The sequence below is a fragment of the Vigna angularis genome, chromosome 1 (genome assembly GCF_016808095.1).
Source record: "Vigna angularis cultivar LongXiaoDou No.4 chromosome 1, ASM1680809v1, whole genome shotgun sequence".
NCBI lineage: Eukaryota > Viridiplantae > Streptophyta > Magnoliopsida > Fabales > Fabaceae > Vigna > Vigna angularis.
This window is the reverse complement of record NC_068970.1, coordinates 54,357,956-54,377,097: the sequence shown is the minus strand read 5'-3', so window position 1 is coordinate 54,377,097 and position 19,142 is coordinate 54,357,956. Positions and strand designations below refer to the sequence as shown.

At 34.2% G+C, this 19,142-nt stretch overlaps 1 protein-coding gene across 1 annotated transcript; it reads left to right on the top strand.

The window, feature by feature from the left end:
* The first annotated feature begins 8,155 nt into the window (after window positions 1-8,155).
* On the top strand, window positions 8,156-18,798 carry LOC108344502 (DEAD-box ATP-dependent RNA helicase 37). The gene is made up of 7 exons (XM_017582936.2): window positions 8,156-8,313; window positions 8,671-9,598; window positions 9,694-9,777; window positions 13,143-13,385; window positions 13,849-14,016; window positions 15,590-15,703; window positions 17,822-18,798. The coding sequence occupies exons 2-7, from the start codon at window positions 8,840-8,842 to the stop codon at window positions 18,302-18,304; spliced, it is 1,851 nt and encodes a 616-aa protein (XP_017438425.1). The 5' UTR covers window positions 8,156-8,313; window positions 8,671-8,839; the 3' UTR covers window positions 18,305-18,798.
* Window positions 18,799-19,142: the final 344 nt, after the last annotated feature.

The window sequence follows — 19,142 nt, the reverse complement described above, 5'->3', positions numbered from 1 at the left end:
AAAACACGCTTTACTATTTGGACGAGCGTCCAAATACTCCAACTGCCGAACGCTCGCTCAAAACAAAAAACGAACGAACGCTCAAATTATGAACGAACGCTCTACTATTTGGACGAGCGTCGCGATACTCCAAATGCCGAACGCTCGCTCAAAACAAAAACGAACGAACGCTCAGATTATATGAACGAACGCTCTACCATTTGGACGAACGTCGCAACAGTGATAAGACGAGCGCTCGAAACCGAGGACGAACGTCCTCAATAAACAGTATGACCGAACGCTCTTTCTTCTTTCCCCCATTGAATTTTTATTATTATTATTATTATTTTATTTATTTATTTTTTTTTATTTTTATTATATTTTTTTGCAAATAAATTTTATTAATCTACCCGGACGAAATTGAGTGTTGACAAATTGTTCCACTAAACCATATACATAATTAAGATAATTATTAATATCATACAAACATTAGAAAAAAAACTCACAAAACACTAGGAAAAAAAACAATGACCAAAAAGGCACACCCAATGTTGAAGGGCTCGGCGTCCAACAACCACATTAACATTCAACAAGAAGACTCCTGAAACACCTTTGCATGAATTTTGGATACTACTTCGAGTGACACCAATTGTATAAAGTCAGTCAGCTCATTGATTTTGGTTTCCCTTAGTGGAGTATAAACTCGTCCAACAAGAACAAGGTGGGGTCCCATTACTAAAGTGACTCCCGACAATGTCATCCTGCACCCTAAAGCGAAAATGCTCCTAAACTTGAAATTTTTAATTGGCGCCTTATGTTGTCACCCAATGCCGTGGCAAAAACCAAAAATAAATGGGAAAGTATAACCTAAAAAAATGACTATAAATGGTACCTTTTACTTTCTTTTTGAATTCATAAAGATGTAAAAACAATTTCTCAATGACACTAATTAAGTCAATTGTTCAATTTAGAACGTTATCATTCAATTACTCAAACAAGCCAAACTCATCATATCAATACAATATAATTCACACCCAAATCATACATGATCACATCAAATTTTATATACCAATTAAATCAATTGTTCAATTTAGAACTTCATCATTCAATTACTCAAACAAACCATAATTCCTCATATTAATACAAATATAATTTGCACCCAAATCATACATGATCACATCAATTTTTATATACCAAACTAGATTCAACAAAAAATCATGTTGTCCCAAATTATCCTAACATCAACATGCAATAACTCAATTAAGCAAAGTTCATAAAATCATAGACTACGACTAGCTTCCCTCCCCTGATAAAACAACTCAATGGTTTTAATAGTCAAAACACTTTCAATTCCACAAAATGTTATATCTACATAGAGAAATATAAAAAATAATGATAAGATCGTACCATTATAATTATTAATCAACAAATACTCATAAAAATGACTCTAAAAACACATGCAAGTCAATCAAACCTACATGCAAAGAGAATAACAAATTGGATCGAGAAAAAAGCAGAAAACCAATTTACTCAAACTAAGAAGTTGATCTGTTGAACTTGAAGAACTCCCCCTCGATGATCACTCTAGCGGTATCATATCTTCAAAAGACGATCTGAAGTGAAAAAGCTTGGATAAAAGGTAGATAATTTCTATAAAAAGTGATTTCTATAGGGATAATATGTTTTAAAATAAGGAAATTCATTTATAAAAATTTATTTATACTTAAGAGTTTTAATATTAAAATAATAGAGTCTCACCATTTTAAAATATTATTAATTTTAAAATGTCATTTTTTAGGTTCTCACAATATATATGTGTATAACTATTACATATGCTCACTTTTGAAAAATATATATTGTGTTAGAATATGTCAAATATAAACAATTTTTGTATATATGGTGGGGTACCGGGTCATGAATTTTTGTTCATGTTATAATCAACTATTATCATATACATTTTTCACTTTTTAAAACAAGTCACACATGGTAAGACTAGTTCATTTCTCAACTCATTGAATTCAACTCACTTTTCTCTTAGGTTAAATGAGAATAACTTATTTGATTTGTTTCGTGTGATAGTTTTATATGTATAATTTAGATTATCAATAAAATATGAAAATAGGACATCTCATAACTCAATATATGAACTACACTTTTAAAAAAATTTGATTTTTAATTACACATGCTCTAAACATATATTTATGAACATTCAATTTAACAAACCTAAAATAGTATATAACTATCTAATACATAAATGTTATTAAGTTGTTTATAGCTAGAGATAAAACATACATACATCATGAATATATTTTTGAATCTTTCTTAACTTATGTGATTTGAGGGTGATAAGTATGAAAAAACATTTTTACCCTCAATTTAAATCACCCTTTCTTCCCTTTTTTTTCACGTGCATGGTGTTAGTGTTAGAGCTACAAGGCGTGGATTTGTGGTCAAAAATGAAGGAGAGGGAATTGATTCCCATTGAGGTGGAACCAATTCTACTATGGAGCAAACACAACATAAGGGAATCAGTTTTCATAAGTGTTGCAACCAATTCCATAGAGATACATGTATGTAAAAGGAATTGTTTTCCATGGCCTAGAACTAATTCCAAATGAGATGCAATGATAAAGGAATTGTCAGAGCAGCGCAGCAGAATGGTTAACGCGTTCAACAAACAAAAAGGGGGTGAATTGGTTTCTTATCTCAAATCGTTCTTTTAATAATTTTCTCAAGTAAATATAAAAATTTCTTAAAATAATTTAAACAAGTTAAAGAGTACGGAAGAGAGAAAATTGCACAGGTAATTTTTATTCTGGTTCAGATCAAACAAATTATACATCCAATTGTTAATCTTAATTGAGAATTAACGCTGCACTAGCACAAACCAACAAACTGTTACAATTACAAAGAAAATAAAACAGTTTAAGGTTATAACACCTCTCTTGTTACCTCCAAGAGATAAAACTCACTTCCCCTATAACCCACGAGGGATGAACACCTCCTCTTAATATTCACAAAGGATGAACACCTCCTCCGAATGCTTCACGAAGGATGAACACCTCCACTGAATGCTTCACGAAGGATGATAGGCTTTCAACTCAACAACAACAACACTCAATCACACTCCCCGTGAAAGTTCTCGCTCTATGCCAACAACAACAACACTTAATCACACTCCATGTGAAAGTTCTCGCTCTATGCCAACACGCCAAGTTCTCAAAGTCACAGCACAAGTGTTCAGCAAACCCTTGAACACTTATCACCGCACACTATAGATAAGATTTTTCGAAATACACTTATTTTGTATTTTGTATTTCAGAACGAGAGTCTTAATCTAATTTATAGAGATCTCACTTAAGGATACCTCCAACAACCTGTTGTCAACTAATTAACTTGTGATAATCAATTATCCAATTATGGTAATTGATTATGCATTTAATTAATGCACAACGGTAAAAAACTTGCTTAAAAATTCTCATAATTGCTCGTGATAATCAATTATGACATTGATAATCGATTATTATAAGTTGATAATCAATTATCTTGAGTATAAAATGATGTTTTCTGATTCAAAATAAATTTTAAGGCAACCTAAGGCAAACAATACATAGAATTAAAGATAAATAACGTCCTATACATAAATCTATTAAATTACAAAACTTTAATATAAAAACAAGTCTTCATGCATATCTTCATGCAATAAGTGCACTTGAGACTTGACTTTGAGACATCATCAAAATTTATACTCTTTAGCTTTATGCTAATAGGAATTTATTCCCATAACATTGGAACCAAATCCAACATGCATGAAATTAGGTATGATGTCCTTGGAACTGATTATACTTCATCAAATATATAATTTGCAGTGTTTTTTAAATCCTAGTATTTCAAATAATTTTTACAAAATAAATGTAGCTCATATAAATATAACTTTATATTACTTTTAACATCAAGGACAATTAGTAATCTTAATTTTCTATATATTAAAACATTATTTTAATCTATCACACAAGTCAAATCACTTATAAACTCTACTTTCAAATCCCATTCACTACACCAAATCCCTTAAAAACAACAACACATACTTTACTTTCAAATCCACTCAAATTCAATTATATCACTCGTTCTCAAATCCATAATCAAAAGTAAACACATTCTAAAGGGTGGAGACTCGTTGTAGAGGTTGGAGACGTTGCTCGTTATTCGTTTTATCGACTGCCCCCACAGATCACCACCAGGCTTTCCAGTGTGCTTTGTCCTCACTCGCACACTTTCTGGGAAAACTTCCCGGAAGGTCACCCATCCCAGAATTGCTCCAGGCTAAGCACGCTTAACCATGGAGTTCTTATGAGTCAGGCTACCGAAAAGCAAATGCATTTTTGGTGATATGAGTAGCCAAATCAATTCCTTTAAGCTATCCTTCAACTGTATAGTCCCATACCTACACAGTCTCCAGATCCCTCTCATTCCGGTGTATGTTCGATTCGTCCATGTACCCCTTCCACCCGAAGCTGCCAGGAGCCGCTCCTTGTCCGTGCCCCCTGCACCATGCTTCTTGCACCGGCGTCACTCCCCGCCCTCGTCTCCGTGCCCGGGTGTCACATGCCCACCAACTTCCGCTTGGTTCGTCCTCGAACCACACCGTACTGGGAGAGGCTAGGCTCTGATACCATCTGTAACGCCCCGGCAACTCACAGGGACCATCGACTGCCCCCACAGATCACCACCAGGCTTTCCAGTGTGCTTTGTCCTCACTCGCACACTTTCTGGGAAAACTTCCCAGAAGGTCACCCATCCCAGAATTACTCCAAGCTAAGCACGCTTAACTATGGAGTTCTTATGGGTCAAGCTACCGAAAAGCAAATGCATTTTGGTGATATGAGTAGTCAAATCAATTCCTTTAAGCTATCCTTCAACTGTATAGTCCCATACCTATACAGTCTCCAAATCCCTCTCATTCCGGTGCATGTTCGATTCATCCATGTACCCCTTCCACCCGAAGCTGCCAGGAGCCGCTCCTTGTCTGTGCCCCCTGCACCATGCTTCTTGCACCGGCGTCACTCCCCGCCCTCGTCTCCGTGCCCGGGTGTCACATTCATAATGTTTAAGAGTAGTTAACTCCCTTATTCATAACAGTTAGACATAATGTATCTTCAATATTTGTGATTTTTAGTATTTAATATACTTATTTTTCTATTACTCTTGTGTTATATTCTCAGTATTAACCGCATGAATTGATTGATTGCAAATATGTGGGTATTTGGTTATTGAGTATGATGTCAGGACCTAGACTAAAATAAAATAACTAATTGATTGATCATCTAGACATAAAGTTCATCATTAGACATTCATAACATTGAAATATTGAACTTAATGTGGACTTGTAATGCAATTTGCTAAGACATTAGGATATTTATTATTAAATTTTAAAGTTGTTGTTAAGACATTCAAGTTTGTTACATGTGTGAATGCTGGAGTATGAATTACAAATATATTGTTTAGTGTTTTCATATTGATTTAATGCATGAAAACCAATCCGATGAGTCTTTATCATATATTTCATTAAAGTAATTTTATTGTTTTATCAGTTTTAGATTTATTTCATACATATCAATAATTTTCATTATTTTAAAGTTGCCTTAATTGATGAATAAACGTAATTTTTTTGAAAAACACGAGTGTTTGTGGGAAATGATATTTGGATTTATCCACATTATTACTTGTACGATTTAATACACTTGCTAAATTTGTAACATCATGTAGTCATGTACTTGTCATGTAATGATGTGACATAAAAATCAAGACCAATCTAGATTCATTAGGTTTAAAATCTCTTATAATAAGATTAGTTTACTATGGCATCAACAATATTCGACTCCCCACACCAAATCCCACCATAGGACCTTATTTAACTCTATGAGTATTGAGTTTAATAGTATTAAGATAATTACACCATAATAAATGCATGCAATGATAGGGTATTTCTCCTTATGAAGGACATTATGCACACCATTCATAATTTATAATATCATTTCAATCCATTTGGTTCATTATCTCATCAAATCAAACATTTATTATAAAAGTATTTCTCAAATAAACATAACTATCTAAGTATATCACATCTTATTACACAAAATATTAAAAGATATACATTTGTATATATCAAAAGTTGCATAATGGATACATGGGGCATCAAGTGTTAGCCAGGTAGAGAGCTCGCTAGGAGAAAATATCAAACTAGTGCCTAACAATTATTTGTGCCTAAAAATGAAGCCATCACCCAACGTCTTAAGCCCTGAAGCTCTATGGAATTTAAATTATAGCTTCACACCCAAAGGCATTTGAGCAACATCTAATGCTAACTATCCTTTGAGTTTTTGTCAACTGAGTGCCAAGTGGCCTAAACGAGGTGCCCAACACTTTGTACCATTGGAACTTATTATCGTGTGAGCGTTTGTTGGTCTTAGAGTAACACCTAATGCGATAATCATTAAAGCTCCCTAACTTGGCCTCACAAAGTAGCATTCAACGATACACAACCAACTTTTAGCGCCATGTCAAAAGCTAAAGAGGAATGGCATTTCAACTTGTGCAATTGGATCAAATGATGGTCATTTTTACCTTTTTTATAACTCAACCAATTTCAATTTAATGTAGAAATATCTCCTTATTGTTGTAATAATGTTAGATTATTGCAAAAGAAAAACGTTGGATTGCAATGTTAAAAACCTTAATTGCCAATAACGTTTAAATTCATTTTATTAAGTGCTTAAACGGTAAAATATTTAATGGCTTTTATTGTCTTTTATTGATTTTATTCTTTCCTAACTCTATAAATAGAGAACTCTTTCTCCATTCCAAGACACATCCCAATTCAGTCTTTTCTGATTCTCTTTTCTTTTTTCCTCTTCTAAAATTATTCTAGGCTATATTTATGCTCTTTTGAGAGATCCTTGATAGTTCTGAGATCTTCAGAGATATTATGGGAAGTTCCTGTTGTCTCCTGGGAGACTTGCGCAATACACCGCAGATAAGTCCATAAAAAAAACATTCAATTACACACAATTCAATTAAATCATAAAGTTCATAGATTCGTTCCACTAATAATCTCACTCAATTCCTCAAGCATTCGCGTCAAGTATAGTCATAAAATCTATAAGCAAGTATAAAGAACAACCAATAACACTAACTTCTTACATTAATAAACTTCTTAATTCACAATTGCTGTTTAGAGTTTTCTTTCTCAGAAGATGATCTAATTATGTCATTAGAATCCCAAATTAGAATTTAAGCACATCATCGTAATCATCAATCAACATGACTCACTTTGAACATAAGTAAGTTGTATTACTACACACATGCAAACTTAAAAAACAAAACAATCTAAAAAAAAAAGAAAATGAGCTTATTTTGTTTTCATTCGAACAAACGAGTGTATAAAGTTATTTATTATAAACAATCCTATAATTTTTAATCTTCAAAATACGAAAGTCGAGATTAAAACCTAAAAAAAAAAGCTTAAAAAATAAATTTAGAAGAATTTAGAAATATAATGATTTTTTTATAAAATAAATTTCAATTAATAGAAAAATTATTTATAGCTTTATTATTAACATATTCAAGTATAATTTTTAAAAATCACTAATAATACTCTTAAACAATTTTTTATATGAATACATAGTAAGTCATGTTACCTTAGGTGAAAAATTAAAATTATAACATACCTATTTTAAAATCTCTAAAACTAACTTAAAAAAAGAGAAAATGCTTCATATGAGATAAAATGATAAAATAATCTTTTAGTATATAAAATAATTAAATTTAAGTTAATAATCATTTAAAGGATACATATGAAAATGTAATTATTTTATGATTTAGATTACACACATGAAGTAATTTAATGTCATTATTTAAAAACATGCTTTTAATTTAAATAAATATATTTTATTTTAAGAAAAATACGTTTTTTGATTTTTGTCAAGATTATGCTTTTGATTTTTATAATTGTTTTTTATTTAATGTGACAATTAACACTTAAACTTTGAAACTAAAAAAATACAATCAGTTAATAATAAAATAAAATTTAAATTTTGGTAGACGGACGAATATTATATTTTAATCATTTATCTTTTTTTTTTCTGTTTTGAAATTGAGAGGAGAGAGAAAAACATTACAAAAGGTAGAAAAGATATTTTTGTTGTTTCTAACTCCGAAAGCGCCTTCTCTTCTCTTTCTCTTTCTGCAACCAAAACCAAATTAGGGTTTCCGGATCTTCTTTATTTCTCACTCCTCTCACCATTTCAGGGTTTTACCTTCCCAACGCAGACGCAGGTACGTCTTCTCTCTCTGCAATCTGCATATCATTAGTTCGTCGTTGCTTCGGTTGCGGCGGTATTCTGCTCTTTTTGTTTGTTTGGTCGCTGTCGTACTTGTTATTTGAAGACATTGTGATTGGTTCGGTATTCTAGGCCAAGTATGCTTCTGCTATAGTATATCTGAGATTTTGAGGGGGGTAAACTTCTTTGCATGTATTCATTGCCTTGTAATCTTTTGTTTAGTTTTTACTTTGCATAGTTTGCCCCTTTGTTGATTGTGTTTTACTTGTTCTGCTAGTAGGCTCCTTCTTTGTATGATATCATGATGCAAAGATGTTGCAGGGTTACTGATTGAGATTCTGCTGTGTTTCAGGGTTGGTTTTGAGCAATTTTGTTCGTTTTGAAGAGTATTTATCCGTTTCAACTGTTTTTATTTATTTAATTGGGGCTACTTGGTAAAGGTGTTATCTCGAATCTGGAAAAGAGGGGGTTCCCTTTGAATTTTGAAGGCGGCTGTTGACAACAAGAATTTGTGATTGACTATGCGAACTTCATGGGCTGATTTGGCTGCAAATTCTGCAGCTGAAAATTCGGGTCCCGCTTTTTCTGCTAACAATGTGGGAACTGGTAGCACTGTAGCTCCTTCACGACCAGTTTATGTTCCTCCTCATCTTAGGAACCGCCAGCCATCAGCGGAAGCCCCAGTCCCAGCCCCAGCCCCAGCATACAGTGGTCCTTCTTCTGGTTCTGTTGGCTCTAGTTCTGCTGGTAATTCTGGATCCCGTTGGCCTGCACCCAGAAACGATCATCGTTCTGGGTATGGTGGTGGTGGTGGACGCCCAGGTGGATGGGGAAATAGAAGTGGTGGGTGGGATCGTGGCAGGGAAGTCAACCCCTTTGAAGAAGAGGATAATGCTGAAGACGCATTTGATGAGCAGGAGAATACAGGAATAAATTTTGATGCATATGAGGACATTCCGGTGGAGACCAGTGGTGAAAATGTGCCCCCACCTGTGAATACATTTGCAGAGATTGACTTGGGTGATGCACTTAATCAGAATATAAGAAGGTGCAAATATGTGAAGCCAACACCTGTTCAGCGGCATGCCATACCAATATCCCTAGGTGGACGGGATTTGATGGCTTGTGCACAGACTGGTTCTGGAAAGACAGCTGCATTCTGTTTCCCGATCATCAGTGGAATTATGAGGGGCCAACCTGTCCAGAGGCCACCTCGTGGGGTGCGTACTGTGTATCCACTTGCGCTTGTTCTCTCTCCAACGAGGGAGCTATCAATGCAAGTGAGTTAGCTATATTAACCTGGTTTTCTGGTATGGTTTTTGTTGAACACTGTTCTGCTATGAAAATGTATTTTAAATGTTGTATTTGGTTTCAGATACATGAAGAGGCTAGGAAGTTTTCATTCCAAACTGGTGTTAAGGTGGTTGTTGCTTATGGTGGAGCACCAATAAATCAGCAGGTTTATCTTTGTTTCTCTTTATTTTTCTCTTTGTTTTTCAGAACTAGTCATGACTCCCAGACATGATATTTTGGCATAAACTTCAATCTATATTAGTTTTTTTCACTCAGCTCTGTAGACACCTTGTTATTACCTTGCAAAGCTCACATTTGAGAACCAAGTATAACAAGTGTTGTTGTCAAATAGAGATTTGAGTCATGCATCAGAAGATTCATGATAAATAACTAAAAATGTGTTATACGGCCAACAAAGTCACAGCAACTTTAAAACATAGAACTAAAAGTATTTAGACATAAAAAGAAACATTGAAAGCATCTATATGTTGGCATTTTTAAGTTCAATAATTCACTATTTTGCAAATAAATTGAAATATGAACTTTAGAATAAACTATAATTTAATGCATAACAGTTAAAAAAATTCACAATAAAGCAATATTATGTAAGGGGGCGCAGCCACACAGTCACTTTTTATTTGTAGCCTCTTTTTATTTGTTAAAACGTTATTTTTCACCCTTTCAGCACGCACAGCCAGAGCTCACGTGTAAGGCATAATAACTTAATATAGCGATAACAACAACAATTAAATACTAGAATAAGAGGTTGGGGACTGTCGGCCTTGAATAATGAATGCAAGCAGCAATAAAATACGGGGAACAGAAAATATATATGAAGCAGGTGTAGTTTGGGGAGGGAGAGAGTGGAGAACAGAGAATAATGTTTCTTTTTCTGAAGTATTTCATGTAGGTGTCATTGCATGGAGATGATTTGTTGGTTTTCAGCAACCTAGCCTCTGGTAAACGCATCTGGCTAGCCCACTCCCTCTCTTTTCCTTTTTTCTTGTTGACACGTTTACTAGAGTTGTTAGCCTTTAAAGGTTTGGGTAATCCTCACATTTCATGTCAGTTGTGTGGTTATGTTAGGTCTTAAGCTCAAATTTAAGATGTCTAACGTAGTCTTTGTATACATATATGTCTAACGTAGTCTTTGTATATTTTGGGCAGTCCTCAACTTACAAGCCTGTCTTAGGCCAATGCATAAGTCGATGCTTGAAATGTCTATTCCTCGATGTGAGGGTCCGTGTTGAGATCCCCCACTTTGAATACATATATGTCTAACGTAGTCTTTGTATAGTGTGGGCAGCCCTCAACTTACAAGCCTGTCTGGGAGGTTCAGTTTAGACCTAAACCCAAAATTAAGGTGTTGAGGGTTGCCCAATTCTTGTAAGGAAAAATTTTCCGCTTCTTTTACCCCCATAAAGCTCATTAGTTGGGTTAGTTTGGCTTTGGCCTTTACTCAAGACACATTCTTTACTGTGTGTATTATTATATTCTTTGACTTTTATGTTTTAATTGTAACTGCTCTGTATATTTTCATAACTGTAGTAAAAGTTAATTTATAAAATGATAAAATAAGTATAAAATAAATATTGAATTTCTTAACTGAATTTCAGTGATGTTGCATACATTATTTATACTATCACTTATACTTTTGGTTGGATCTAACGATCCTCGGTGCAATCCTATGTATGATAATCTCGGAGCGTGATCTACTTTTTGACGAATGAGTCAAAGCAATTACAAGAGTATTTCTATTGGAATATCTTTCACAATCCTTGGAGAGATAGTTCACTATAAGATAAGAGATAAGTATTTGCAGTGAACTTGGATAGGAATTTCTCTTTACAAAATAATGTGTTGATCTAGTTGCCATAAAAGCATAAAAGACTAGCAAAGTTTATTCTTTTCTGTTGATAAGCTGTGATTCTGTCCATAACAATCCTCAACGTGCTCTGCTATGAGGTGATTTCAAGTCTGTCTTTCCATAATCAGTACTTGCTCGGTGCCCTCTTCCCTTTTGATCTGGTTATGAAAGGGGGTTATGGATAATGGTGATCTTATCTAATGATTGAAATACCCAAAATCCTAGAACTTGTCTACAACTTGTACTGAGATTTTCTCCCCGAAAAGGGCTCTAACCTTACTGGATTGCGGTAAAGCAGTGTTTAGAGGCCACAAGGATGCTCTTGGGACAGCACAACTTTTGCAGCTGTTAGTTAAGTTGGTCCTTGCTGGATGCTGTAGGGCTTATAATATATTCGGGTGTGCAAAAGTTCTCCTGAATCTCGAGTGAGGTCAGTGTAGAATGACCTGGGTGTTTGGTTTGCAAAATGAGTTGCAAGTCATATATCTCAAGTGAGTTTAGGCGGGATTTTATGATCCCAGCCATATATCTAGTTTGCACTGTGGTTTAAAATGATCTCACCTATTGTGGTTTCATGTTGAGATAGGGATAGCTCATGGTAATCAAGGTTTTGAAATTGAAAATTCCTTCACATACTACTGTTATTTGTACTGCCATGGTGGAATCAACAAATATTGACTTACAAGCATACATGGATGGTGAAGATTGATTTTATTTACTTTTGATTGCTTTTAATTTTGTCCATCCGTGTATATTGTTCTATACTAAAAATTTACTGTTCTTGTATGCGGTGGCATACACGGCTAATTATGTGCCTATCCACAGTCGAGTATTAGCTTGCAGTTTTTGGCATATTCTTTGCTTTTGGAAGAAGTTAATGTTGACTGTTTGATAACTATCACTGGGGTTGGCTTTATTCTTCTGTCAGAGCCACAGAACATTTTCTTACTTATGGGGCTTTAGTTGTGTGATTCACTTCGCATAAACATTACGTTTTATTATTTTCATCATGCTAATTTAATTGTGTTTGGATATTTTACTGAACTGTTTTGGGGTATACATTTGCATGTAGATAGTCTCGGATTTTTTTTTTCCTTTTATGGTGGTATGACATCTTCTATTGTGCATGTAATTGTATTTCTAGGTATGTTTTTATCTATTAACTTTAAAATTGACAGACTTTGATATGTTTTGTATTAAAATTAAATTGTCAATTTTAAGTTACTGTATCATCATCTACACTCATTACATTTCATAATATATAGTTATGTACAAGGTGAATCTTCTTATCTTATTAGTATTGGAAACACATTTTAGGTCGGTTGAGCAGTGGAATTTTATTACATCCTTTTATTGGATATGAATGTATTCATTCTTCCAATAATATTGCAGTTTTGTGCTTCAAAAGTTTTTGCATGTGTATGTATTGGTTGGTTAAGAACTTTGTGGTTATATATTGTTGTATCTTCGCTGGAGGTCAAACATCTTGTATAAGGAGCCTGAAAATGATCCCTCTAGATGTGTTCTTTTTGTAGATTCTGTCTTGTTTCGAATTCTCCTTGATGGATCCAATATGGAATCCTTTGACCTATAAAAGTTTACCTTTGAACTATGGTAAGGACTTTGTGGCTGTTATGTACCCTAACATGTTATTTTCTCTGTAGCTGCGGGATCTTGAGAGAGGGGTGGACATTCTTGTTGCAACTCCTGGAAGACTGGTAGATTTGCTGGAGAGAGCTAGAGTTTCACTGCAGATGATTCGATATCTGGCCTTAGATGAGGCAGATCGGATGCTAGATATGGGTTTTGAGCCACAAATAAGGAAGATTGTAGAACAAATGGACATGCCTCCACCAGGTGCTAGACAGACTATGTTGTTTAGTGCAACATTTCCGAAAGAGATACAGGTCTGATATAATCTGTAAATGTTTTTTTATTAAGCATGCTTTTATCTGGCATGTGATTTAAAAAAAACACATTCTTAATTTTGCTACCATTCGTACGTCATGGGTCTGTTAGGATTTCTTCCCCACTTCCTTTGTTTCCCCCTTGTCTTTTTCCTTTTAATGCTGGCTATACACCCGTCTGTGTTAGGGCAGCAAGTTTCACCTTTCAGTGTAGGCTTTCAGTACTCTAATATGCATTTTCCTTTTGTATTTGTAAATCACATACTTGCATCCATAGGTCTTGCTGTCAATATTCCTCTTATTGCAGAAAGAATGTCTTTAGAATAATATATTGAGGTTGTTTTTAATTTGATTTGATATGATAAGTGGCTTGTGAGTTATAAACACTGCATGAATACCTATTTATTGTGTATATTATAAATTCAAGTCCCCTTTATTATAACGATTTCTGGTTGAAATGCAGAGACTGGCTTCTGATTTTCTTTCAAATTATATTTTCCTGGCTGTTGGAAGAGTGGGTTCAAGTACTGATTTAATTGTCCAAAGAGTTGAGTACGTTCAAGAGTCTGACAAGAGAAGTCACCTAATGGACCTTCTTCATGCACAGAGGGCAAATGGTGTACAGGGAAAGGTACTTAACTTACATAAAACTAATACAAGTGATTTTAGAAACTAAATGAATATCAATAATTGATCCAAGTTGTGTGAATGCATAAAACAATTGAGTTGGGAGAAGTAGCCCAGAAAATCTAAGATATTTTACCTTTGCCACCAGTGAATTTGGAATTTTTGTCAGTTGTCTAGTCACTGACAATGGACTCCAGTGTCAGCTTTCCATAAGAAACAACAGAGCTTTTCACAATGGCTATTTTCTCACGAACCCATTCTGACCCTGGGATGTTTCTGTTACTGAGATGCATATACTCATTTATTCTTGTATATATTTTTCTTTAAAAGAATTAAGAAAATTATAAGACATGCTAACATATGAAAAAAATTAGAGATGCTCCTTGAGGAAACGTAAGAATACAGAAAATTATTCAAAGTCCTCCTAAACATTATTTGGTGAGCCCTCCTAAAATGACCATGAGCTTTACATTGTACCCAAGAAGGAGACTAACATCTAATCTTCTTCCAAAGAATTTGATTGTCAATATGATTCTCAATGAAGATACAAACACTCTACCCTCTGACTATACACCTTTAATTATAGCACAGCACATATGACTTATTGCCACAATTTGGCATCTTAACTTCTACCAAAAGCAACAAACCGTAGAACTGCATGGAGGACTTTATGGTATACCTAACTCTCAAAAAATGTGAACAAATAATATTTTTGAGAAACGTATGCAGAACAGCCTTACTGATTCTAAGCAACATGCTGGTCATTGCGTGGATTATGTTGTTTTGTTATTTTTGAACTGAAGTTATGCCTTTGCAATGTTACATCTATGTTTCAGTTTGTATGGACAGTGTGGATAATCTATTTTTGTTTTCTCATTGTATAGTTTATTTATTGTGTTCTAGGAAGCAACAACACCAGTGGAGAATAATGTTGTCATATCTGACACTCTTGTGCCTTTGTATTGCGTCCAAACTCTCCTGGACCCTGTCAAAATATGTTTTATTAAGTTCAGACATCTCCTTGGCAGATTGTGGAAATCATTTTGTTACAACTTGAACACGAGTAAAGAGAATGAGCTAACACCTTTCGGTGGCTAAATGCTTTTAAAATTTAAGAAATTAAAAGAAAAAACTTATATTATAAACTTTAAGAGGCTAATAACAATTTTTTGTTTTCATTAGACATAACTAGTTATTTTAGCTATTAAGTACTGAGGACTTTTTTTTAATAGAAAAACAGTGGCATTTTTCAAATTTTCTTATACAGTTTGAATTATATAAATTTTAATTCTCTGTTGATATTTTTGTCATGTTAATCATGTATATTAGTCAATTCGTTGTGCCCTATATTATGGACATTAACTACAGTGTGAATTATATTAATTTTTATTCTCAGTTAAGATTTTTGTCATGTTAATCATATATATTAGCCAATTATTTGTGCCATATATTTGGGACATTAACTGTGTTTTGGTGTCTGTGTTCATGTCAGTGTCGGTGTTACCTAGATTGTTTCTTTAAGAGTAAACTCTTTCTTAATTATCATTTATAAGATTATTTCGTGCATGACTTTGCAGCAAGCTTTGACTTTAGTTTTTGTGGAGACAAAGAAGGGAGCTGATTCACTGGAACACTGGTTGTGTCTTAATGGTTTTCCTGCAACTACTATTCATGGTGACAGATCGCAGCAGGTTAGTTTATAGCAGAAGCTCCTATATTTATGAGTTTAAACACTGCTATATGGAAAGCTGAATGACATTCCACATTCCTTTTTTCTCTTTTCTTTTAATTGTTTATTTTTCACTCTTGCAACTGTTATCTCTCAAACCAATGCCTGCTGGTTGAAAATATTCTGCACAGATTAAGATTTTTCATCACTTACTGAAAAAAGATTATATCCGACAAACAAAATTCACATTCAAAAAGTAATTTATGGGCAGTTGTTACCCAGAAAATGAACTTGTCTCGGACTTCTTAGAGCAGTTGTACTTGTGCTCTCCATGGTATCCTGCCTCTCACTCAGGGACCTGTTGCATAGTAATTATTTATTTTAGCAACCAGTTCTTAAATTTTTAAGCAACAGCAATGCAGGCAACCCTAGCATAATAGTGAAGGAAAACTATAAATTGTATAAAATTTAGGAAGAATTACCAACCTGGCTGTCTCGTCAGTCCTATGTTTGGTTGCAGGGAAGGAAAATGAAAGAAAGTGAGATGAACTAGAGTGAAAAACCGTATTTGTTCGTTTGAAGAGAGAGTGACAAGAAAATGATCATTTTAAAAAATAAGATAGATTAAAGTTAAGTAATTGTACAACTACAAAGTTACCCATACATATAAGTTATTAAGAGAGATGAGAGGTGTAATTTTGGAAAATGGCAATATCTGTTCCACTTTTCACTCTTTTCTCCTCAAGTCTAAGTGTAAAATAAAACACGTGAGAACTAATGGAAAGTGGCTTCTTTCTTCACCACCTTCTTTTGTACCGTACAAGGAATGCTTTCTCTGCTCATTTCTCTACACCAGTCATTTCCCGCTTTACCATTTCCTTTTGAAACAAATGGACCTTAACAAAGAAGCACGTCAAAAGCGAGATAAATAAGTTTGGAGAAGAGAAGATCGGGAATGTGTGAAAATACTTTCGCCTGAACAGAGGGCAAGAAGGCTTCCATGGTCAATGAAGTTGGTTTGAACTTATTTTTTGGGGTGTTTATACTCGGATGACTTGAAACACCAAATAGATGGTTGCATAATTTTTCCTCTAGAATTACAAGAAACTAATTTGTCATGGTTCTCCTGCAACTTATTGAATTCCAATGTTCTGTCTAGTGCATGCCTACGAAACTTCTTTCAACTCAAAATACAAAACACAGAATCTCTAACCTTGCAAGATACACTGGCCAAACATTTCAAGAACAGTCATGAAGTGGTTATTCCTGTATTATTTTTTCTACGGGCAATGTTGTGAAGTATCAAATTATTATGCTTTCTTGGGCAACCTTTATTTGATTATCTTTTGCGCTTTTTCTCTAATGTTATGATTAGTTTGTTTATTAGGACTTGGATCTTACAAGTATCTGTATGCTTATTTATTTGTCCCAGTTTGTTCATGAATAGGGTCATGGTTCGGTTTTAATGCTATTCAACTGTGACCCTCAATATCAAATGCTTTAACTTTATAGCATTTGCTAATTTATCTATTGTTTGTACGGGTGGAAAACTGGATGGCTTATTTTGGATTATAGCAGTTTGAATAAAAAAATCCATTAATTAAAAAAATTAATTTAAACTTTGATATTATCCAGTTCAATCTATTTAACAGAAATCCAATTTGGCTCATCCATTAGTTTTTTCATTGATGGATATATCCATCTGTAAAAGTTATATATATATTATATATATATATATATATATATTTGTAAGTTATATTTTGAAAAAAATTCAAAAGTACTTTCTTTAAACACAAATTTAAAGTTATATTTTTTGAAAAAAAATTAGAAAAAGAAATTTAAGAAAGATTTAGTTATGAAAAAATGGGAGTATTTTTTTATCTGTTGAGAATTGATAGGATAATCCATTGGATTTTGAGAAATAATGGATGGATCATTAACCATCCATTAAATTGGATGGATTTGGTCGAGTTTTTTTTTTCTTTTTTTTTATGTAATGGATTTACTGGTGGGTGAACCGGATTGATGATGGGCAAATGGATTGCTTTGCCACCCCTAGCTAATTAACTGTACATCGAATTATTGTTTATACATATGCTTGTTTGTCTTATTGTGCTTATCAATTTTGAAATACCTGCAGGAAAGAGAATTAGCATTGAGGTCTTTTAAAAGTGGCAACACCCCCATATTGGTTGCTACCGATGTTGCTGCACGTGGTCTTGATATCCCCCATGTTGCTCATGTAGTCAACTTTGACCTGCCAAATGATATTGATGATTATGTACACCGGATTGGAAGAACAGGGCGAGCTGGAAAGAAAGGCCTTGCAACTGCATTCTTTAATGATAACAATTCATCACTAGCTAGAGCTTTAGCAGATCTGATGCAAGAAGCAAATCAAGAAGTACCTGCTTGGCTCTCTCGGTATGCTGCTCGGTCTTATGGTGGAGGCAGAAACCGCCGATCTGGTGGTCGGTTTGGTAGTCGAGACTTTCGGAGAGAGGGCTCGTTTACAAGGGGTTCTTCAGATTACTACAGTGCAGGAAACAGCAGTGGTGGATATGGAGGTTCTGGGGGATATGCTGGAGGGTATGGTCCCGGCGTCACTAGTGCCTGGGACTGACTTTCTTCTTTTCATATCATTACACCATCTTAGGTATAGGTGCGAATACACACACCTACAGGATGATTTTTCTCCCCTCTTGTTTTAATGGTCTTCAATTCACTTGTGTTTCAAGCCGTCATTTTGTACTATTTTACAGTGCTAATCATTGTGAGGGATATGGGTTTGTGTATGTGGTCGAGTTGGCACATCAATAAAGATTGTGTAATGTTGGTAGGAATTGGAGATTTACTAACATATTAGGAGTTTCTGGTCGACAACATTTTGGGTGGTGATTTTGGTGGGAGACTGGTTGTAGATTATGCCTGGGGAGAAATTTGAGCCTTTTGTTTTGGCTATCATGGTTATCTGACTCATCTCTCAAGCATACTCTTTCCAGTTTCAACCCATTTTATGTTTAAATTCAATATTTCCCCACTTTGATGGGCAAAGGTTTTTGTAATATTATAGTGGTGGCTGAAATGAACGTAAATTACCTCATGCTTTCGATTGAACACACAATGTGCATCTGGTGACTAGTTTTTTTGCATGTTCTTTATCTTTATATCATATATATATATATATATATATATATATATATATATATATAACTTAGACAAAGAGCAAGGTTAGAACGAGTCAATAGCAGTAACACGGTTCCTTCGCATTTTGTTTTGAAGAGAGGTGGCAGTTTGAATATATACTTGGCCAATTTTTACTCTTACTGTCTCTAATGAAAAAAAGTTTGTTTCTAATACATTCCCACTCCCAGTCTGATCATTCGTCTTTGGTGATGTTCGTATTTCATCTGTCTAAGGGCAATGGAAGAAATGATAAGTAGTGATTCTTTGTCCTCTAA

Excerpts from the sequence above, each read along its gene's own strand:
- LOC108344502 (XM_017582936.2), top strand. The coding sequence starts at position 8,840 with ATGCGAACTTCATGGGCTGATTTGGCTGCAAATTCTGCAGCTGAAAAT. Across the intron at positions 9,599-9,693 it reads CGAGGGAGCTATCAATGCAA|ATACATGAAGAGGCTAGGAA; the intron begins GTGAGTTAGCTA and ends ATTTGGTTTCAG. Across the intron at positions 14,017-15,589 it reads CAAATGGTGTACAGGGAAAG|CAAGCTTTGACTTTAGTTTT; the intron begins GTACTTAACTTA and ends ATGACTTTGCAG.